Source organism: Amblyomma americanum, chromosome 3 (assembly GCF_052857255.1).
Source record: "Amblyomma americanum isolate KBUSLIRL-KWMA chromosome 3, ASM5285725v1, whole genome shotgun sequence".
NCBI classification, from domain to species: domain Eukaryota; kingdom Metazoa; phylum Arthropoda; class Arachnida; order Ixodida; family Ixodidae; genus Amblyomma; species Amblyomma americanum.
Genome location: NC_135499.1, coordinates 201,136,252 through 201,143,606, shown reverse-complemented (window position 1 = coordinate 201,143,606; position 7,355 = coordinate 201,136,252). Strand labels below are relative to the sequence as shown.

The 7,355-nt window shown below is 51.3% G+C and overlaps 1 protein-coding gene across 1 annotated transcript; it reads right to left on the bottom strand.

Moving 5' to 3' along the window:
* Positions 1–2,155: 2,155 nt before the first annotated feature.
* LOC144124340 (chitotriosidase-1-like) lies at positions 2,156–3,591 on the bottom strand. The gene has a single exon (XM_077656974.1). The coding sequence runs from the start codon at positions 3,589–3,591 to the stop codon at positions 2,206–2,208; it is 1,386 nt and encodes a 461-aa protein (XP_077513100.1). The 3' UTR covers positions 2,156–2,205.
* Positions 3,592–7,355: the final 3,764 nt, after the last annotated feature.

Sequence of the window (7,355 nt, the reverse complement as noted above, 5' to 3'; positions counted from 1 at the left end):
ATTTTTGTTGTCCCTTTTCTTTTACCGGATTACGCTTTCATTCAATGTTGTGCAGCACTAAGACCCTTCGCGTGCGCATGACCTTCATGCTTTAGTTGCAATAAACATTTCACAAAGGATCAATCCGGTTCATGTGGCGGAGTATGCGTTGGCATTTGTGTTCCTAGCTACTACGCTACCCCGTGCCAAACACTTCATTACCCTAAGGGAATCGCAGCACTGGCACCTCCAATCCGGGCCAAAATAAAAGTAGCCCAGTTCTGAAAAACTTGCACCCTGAACACAACATGTTCAGGCAGCGCCCGCTAGTCCAAGCCCTCACTCGGGAATTCGGCGTGAACCCTCACGTCTTGTATTCGGACGCGGCCATATACCCGACACTAACAGACGCCATGAACATCGTGGCCACGTTAGAAACAGGCAGAATTCAAATCACCGGCTCCATTAGGGCTGCCAACTCGAAGCAAGACGGCGGAAGAGGCCACCATTGCACTCGCGATACGACATCTACACCATAAGAATGCTATATACTGAAGTAGAGAAAGCGATACACAATGAAACGCCACAGGAATAGTCATCACCGACTCGCAGGTAGCATTCCGAGCATACGTATCGGGCATAGCCACAGAGGCAAGACACATTCTGCATCATTGCCACGCCAACAACCTTCACCTATTAGCATTGTTTTGGCCCCAGGTCATGCTTCTCTCCCTGGCAAATTAATGAGCAGGCGCACGCGCTCGCCCGAGATCTGAACCGCCGGGCACCGGCGGAGGAAGAGGCCAGGACGCCTGGCCTAGTCCAGACTGCCGACAAAGAAAACGTTGAGGAGGCGCAAGACACCCCGCGGGGCCTCCAAGCTCAGAACCGCTCACTTACACGAACATAACCGAGTACTACAAAACACAAAGAAGAATGCTTCCACCACTCCACAAAACCCTCTCAATAAGGCCGACGCCATCGCCTGGCACCGGCTCCAACCTCTCGCCTACCCTAGCATTCTTCCCCACGCAATGCATCGAATGTTCAGTGCAACAATCCAAACACAACGCTCTACCACTCTGTCTGGGAGTGCCCGAACCCACCAGGAAACCACACACCCATCTCCCACCCATCATTCTCCTCCTGGGAGGCTGCCCTGTTCGGCTGGGGCGCAAGCGACCAGCATTCGCTGATCGAGCGGGCGCTCCAGATCACGCCAGTCATCTAGGTCTTGGACGGAGGACTTCTCCCATTGTGGACGTCTGTAACTAACCCTATACAAATGTTTTACAGCCACCACCACCTCCTCGGACGGAGCAGCTAGCCGCTGCCTCTGACGGCATCAGACCTCGGGAACAGGTGGCGTATCACACTCTATCACGTACCGTGTGACAAGCCGTGCCCTGCCTTCGTTTTCTTCATCCCTCGACTCTGATCGGAGACCACGGTGTCCCTCTCCGACTATTTCTCTCCCTCCATTTTTTCTTCTGAAAGTGGACAGGGGGATTTTCCTTTCCACGGGTGACCTCCTGCCAACCTAGGCTTCATATGCCAACACCAAAGCTGAACACTTTTTGTGAAAATAGGTGTTCTATTGCGCATTAAAATAGAAACAGCATACTGGATCACTATAAGTATTTTCTTGTTATGCAAGGTTACGAACTAAAATGTGGTTGTTATTGTTAACCGCACTTTCTCACACAGAACGAAAAGCAGTGTACGCAGAAAAGCGCACAAGGTCAGAAATAATAAAACGTAACCAATACTGCATACCTTGCTAAGTAATATAAATGATACAATACATAACTGATACAATATATAAATGATACAATATAGTATGTCAGATGGTGTAACATAAAAGGAATAAAAGAAAAGAAGAACGGGTGGATGTTCTGACACTGTCAGAGCAGGAGTCTTCACTTTGAAAGCAAGGCACCCGCTACAGGCTTAAGTCGCTGTGACACATGGGCATTGTAAGCTGCCTCTAACAATCGCCCATATAATTAAACAAGGACAACAATACTCTAGAAAACTGAAGCGTCTCATTGAACATGACGTGAATTTCACGTTTCAAGATCGTGCGATGACAATATATAAAAACGTTTTATACATGTTCATACCACTATTAGCATAATATCAGCACTGTATAAAATATACCGCTGCAAAGCTAAAGAAGGCAAGCCAAGCCGGACAAGGCTTTACTCTCTCCTTTACCAGGCAGCGTCACGGCAAAATATTTGTCTCGTTAAGAATGTGACCTATACTCGCGTCACCGTCGGTTGCGTTGAACGTAGGTATAATGGACGCCGCGCTATCGTCAGTCGGCGTCCCTTCAACCTCAGTGAAGACGGCCCTCACCAACGGGTTCATGAGTCCGCAGCGCCCCGAGTAGTCGTCGCTTCCAACGTCCCAAATGATGACTCCTCCGAGGAACATCTTGTCCACAAGCGAAGCCGTCTTGCGTACGCTGATTTCATCCTCGTACCCCATCCATAGGTTGTTTCGCCAGGCGTGGGGCTTCTCGCTCTCGCGGTCCAAGGACACTGCCCAGCCGGCTTGCTGCATCAGGCGACACGCTTCTCCGTAGGACACGACGCGAACATCCCGCGCGTTGCTCCATGTGGGCACCTCGTTTTTCCCGGGGAGCTTGGATACGGTGCACACGTAGCCTGACAGAGAGATGGTGACCAGAAGCCGTCTACGGGGCACGCCGCCAGAGATCGCGTGCTCGATGGAGTCCTCCACGCTTCCGCCACCTTTGCGGCCACGCTGATGGTAGAAAGGCACAAGGATGCGGTCGGACGCATTGGCTGCGCGGTGCATACCGTGCGTCACTACGCCAACGTAGTCGAGGAACTTGCTTAGTCGGCCAAGCCTGACGTCTCCTCTAACGGTACCCGCGTCCGACGTCGCGGTCACGATAAAGAGGAGGCCGTGCTTGTGCATGACTTTCTTGAGGTGCGACAGGAAGGCAGTCGTATGCCATCGGTAGTCGCTCCCGGCGAGGAACACGCGGTCGAGCACGAGCCCATGGATACGGATCTGCAGCAGCCAGCGAACCATCTCTGCCAGGAATGTCCTGAGCACCGTGGCGTTTGGAGTCTCGTGGGAGGCTGGTCGGCTATCGTCATTCTCGCCGCCTGCGGCGACCAGGTACCTGAGGTGCGGGAAGCTTTTGTTCATTTCGTCGCGCAGCTCGATGAGGCGCGACTGCACCAGACCGAAGGTACTATATGGCTTTCCACTTCCGCCGCTGAGGAAGCCGCGGAGGGCAAGCACCAGGTGCGAGCAGTAGTTACCCGGAAGGTCGGTAGGGCTGTAGGGAACAGCACGATCGTAGAATCTGGCCACGTTCACGTGGCACAGGATGGGCACGGGTTTATGCCTCTGCGAGCGGACCTTGACTGGAAAAACGGCAGTGGCACTGTAGTCCTCCTTGAGGACGTCGAAGGCGATCACGAAGACGAACCCACCAATTAGCAGCATCGTGAAGCCGACGCACGCTGTGCCAAAGTACGCGATGCATGTCTTCACGAATGGGTCCCTACGCGAGCGGTGCCTCCGCCGCTGTGAGAGCAGCCTCTGCTCGTCTTCCACGTACTGCGGCATCTTCACCCCTTCTCAAGGCCTGCTTCTGCGCGGCGCAGCTTATAGGCTTCTTCGTCTTCTTCCGCCAAACCGCCCCCTGCCGCAGTCGGTACCTACCGAGTCGCTTAATTGCTGCAGTTTCCTTCTGTATCGCACTCAATCGCATACATGGCTACGCCGTTTCCTCTTTGAAGCATTACATGCATCATACATGTTTTTTTTTGTCACATTTCCTCAGAGAAAATTTTGCCGAGCCGTTAGTCAAAAATCTTTTAAACATTTCTGCCAGTCCTTAAAACGACGGTAATAGTGCTCCAGCGACATAAAAAATGTTGGGCTCCAGTGAGCCTTAATGTCGAGCCACTTTTTAACAAACCATGCACACGTTGATATGCAAACCCAGCGCACGCGTTCTCTAGAAAGCGTGCTGACGTGTGCTGACGTGAAAGAAGAACGCCGCGTTGCACCAGAAGCAATTAAGTGCCAAAATCCTCAATTTTTACTTATGAGCCCCCTGAGATAAGCCTGGTTGACCTTTCCTCCTGTTTGGGCCTGCATCAAACCAATACCACCTAGACTAGCTAAGTTATCTAGGTGGTATTGATCAAACCCTGGCCAGTACCCCATAGTGGGTATGCACCATCGCTTCTGAGGCAACAACAGGTGCCCACACATGTGTAATTTTTACCAATGACTCAGCAAATACAATTTTTTTATTCTAAATCATCTTTTCAACCTCCTTCAACATTATTACAAAATCTTCCCAGTTTCCTCAGCCACCTATCATATGATCGTTCGACATTACTGAAAGCAGGAATTCCATCTCCTGTTTTGGACTGCACCCAACCCTGGCCGATCTCCCGCTGTGGATATGTGCTAGTTCGACAGAGGCCAACCTCAACAATTAATTTCCGCGAGCATGGACTCCCGTTCAAGCCGGCAGTGGTGAGATTTGAAGGCAAAGCCTCCTTTCCTAAGCCATGCAGCCCGGGAAGCCTAAAGCCCTTCTATGGTCGCTAACGCTATGGAGGGGCCTTACGGAAGCCTAACACTAGGCTGGCCAAAGCTTGTACCCACATGAGGAAACCGGAGGGTGTTGAGACGCCAACAGGACAGGTTTATTCCAGCCCGGCGAATACCGGCACGAGCCCGAGACGCGTGCCAGCCGCCGCGATCCTCGCGCGAGCGCGCAGCAGCGCAGCGAAGCCAAGCCAAGCCAAGCAGACGGCCTAGCCACCGCATGTGGCTACTGCCTACATCATCCCCCCTAACAGAAAAGCAAACTCTTGGGAGGAATGACGCGACGTTCACACCTGGTGTGCCGGTGGGAGGCGTCAGCGCAGGTTGTTTGTGAATCTTCTGGAGAAACTGAAGTCCCAGGGAGAGATTCCTCGTATACGACGTCTTGGTTGTCTCTCTCCTCTTCCGCAGGCTTGAGAAAAGGGAAAAGATGGGTTCGATTTAGCTGTATAGTGCCGTTCCCAGTGTCAACTATATATGACCTAGGCTCGCTTGCGGGCGACGCCATGCTCACTTTCACTTTTAAGTCTATAACCCAGACTTCATCTCCTTCCAGAAGGGTCGGAAGTTGCCGTACGCCATGTCTTCTATCGTAGTCTCTTCGCTGCTGTTCGCGGTATTGGGTTTCAAAATTCCGAAGTTTAGTGGCGTCTGGCAAACGGGGAACAAGTCTTCCGGGAGTCAAAGAAGTCTTTGTCCCCATTAATAGTTCAGAGGGGCTGTAGCCATTTTTCAATGGAGTTGACCTGTAGGACAAGTGGGTCAGGTACGGGTCCTGGGTCTTTTTGATTGAAGTTTTGATGATTTTCACCGCAACCTCAGCGAGTTCGTTGCTCTGAGGGTATTGTGGGCTTGATGTGACGTGTTTGAACCCGTATTCTTGAGCAAACTAAGCGAAGTCAGAGGACGAGAACTGCGGGCCATTATCGGAGACCACCACCTCTGGAATGCCGTGCCGGGCGAAAACTGATTTGCAGTGATTGATCACTGTACTAGATGATAGCTTCTGTAGACGAGTAAGATCCTGATATCTGGAGTATAATAATCAGTCACGATTAACCACCAGTGGCGATTGAAGAAGAACAGGTCCATTGCAACTCTCTCCCATGGTCTTGAAGGAAACTCGGTGCTTTGAAGGGGCATTTTTCGGTTGCTGGACGACTTGACACATTCTGGACAATGTTTTATTGTGGTTGCGATGTCTTTGGCCACTGTAGGCCACCAAACGAACTCCTTAGCGCGGGCCTGGGTCTTCGTGATGTCGAAGTGACCTTAGTGCAAAAGGCGCAAAATTTCTTTTCTGCACGTGAGTGGGACAACCACATAGGCTGCGTAGAGTGCAGATCGTCCTATACGGTGAGCTGTTGACGATGCTCGTAGAAGGATTTCACTTCAAGGGGTAAATCTCGTCGGGAAGGCCATAACTTTGTGCAGAGTTCTCGGAGATACAACTTGCCGGAGATACAACTGCTTGCCGACCAGGTAGTCATTGAATTTTCCGCACGCCCAAACAAAGGCAAGAGTCTCTTTCTCTATTTGCGCATAGCGTTTCTCCGTGCCAGATAGAAGCCGGGAGGAATAAGCGATGACCAAAAACTTGCCACTGGCCTGTTTTTGTCGAATCGCTGCCCCCAGTCCATAGAACGAAGCGTCTGCACTGACCATTGTCTGCTTAGCAGGATCGTAGACCGCTAGCAATGGGCGAGATGAGAGTAGCTTCTTCCATTCGTCGAACGCTTGCTGTTGAGGAATGTCCCAAACGAATTCCTGCCTTTTTTTACAGCAAACAAGCAAGCGAGCTGGAGTAGGTCCGCAAGGTTGGGTACAAAGCGGGAAAGATATGTAGCCATTCCAAGCAGACTTTGCATCTCGCTTCTATTAGTGGGACTGGCCATTTTTAAGATGGCCTCAACCTTTTTTCGTCGGCTTTGATTCCGTGCTGGTCAAGCTTGTGACCTATAGGAATGAGAGCTGGTCGAGGTGAAACAGGCACTTGTTCTCGTTTAGCGTGACACCTGCCTCAGTTAGCAGTTGAAGAACGGTGCGGAGTGTCTCGTTGTTCTCTGTTTCGTCTGAGCCCCAGATAAGGATGTCGTCCATATGACACACAACTCTGTTGACACCTTCCAGAATTTTCGACATCTGCCTCTGGAAGTGATCAGGAGCGGACGCGATGCCAAATGGAAGCCTGTTGAAGGAAAACCTCCCGAATGGCGTAATGAAAGTAATAAGCTTCTTGCTGCCTTCACTGAGTGGTATATATCAGCCTTGGCCCCGTGAAGCAGCCCGAGTGTATGCTCGACGGACGGAATCAGATGCCACACTCTCAGGTCGTAACGGTTGAGTTCAGTGAAGTCCACGCAGATTCTAACATCACCGTTTGGTTTTTGGTCTACCACCACTGGTGCACACCATTCAGTCGGCTCATCAACAGGTGAAATGGCGCCAAGATTTTCCATTTGCTGCAGTTCAAGCCTTGTTTTCGTGTAGAGCGGAATTGGTATGAGGCGAGGGGAGCTCAAAGCAAATGGTTTCGCACGTTCCCGCAGGTGAATGTTGTGCTCTCTTAAAAGCTTGCCGAGGCCTTGAAACAACGAAGGAAATTCGTCTCTTGGGCTCACCTTATTTGCGACGGCGCTGACGAAGGCTAGCACCTGCAAGTCTTTGATGGCGGGCTTGCCAAGTAAGGGAGTGTGGACACATCTTCCAGCACTAGACATCTTGGAGCTTTTCACGTCCATGGTAGGCGAGTTGAAGACGCGCTA

What these genes read in the sequence shown, in the direction of transcription:
- LOC144124340 (XM_077656974.1), bottom strand. Translation starts at nt 3,591, where the DNA reads ATGCCGCAGTACGTGGAAGACGAGCAGAGGCTGCTCTCACAGCGGCGG.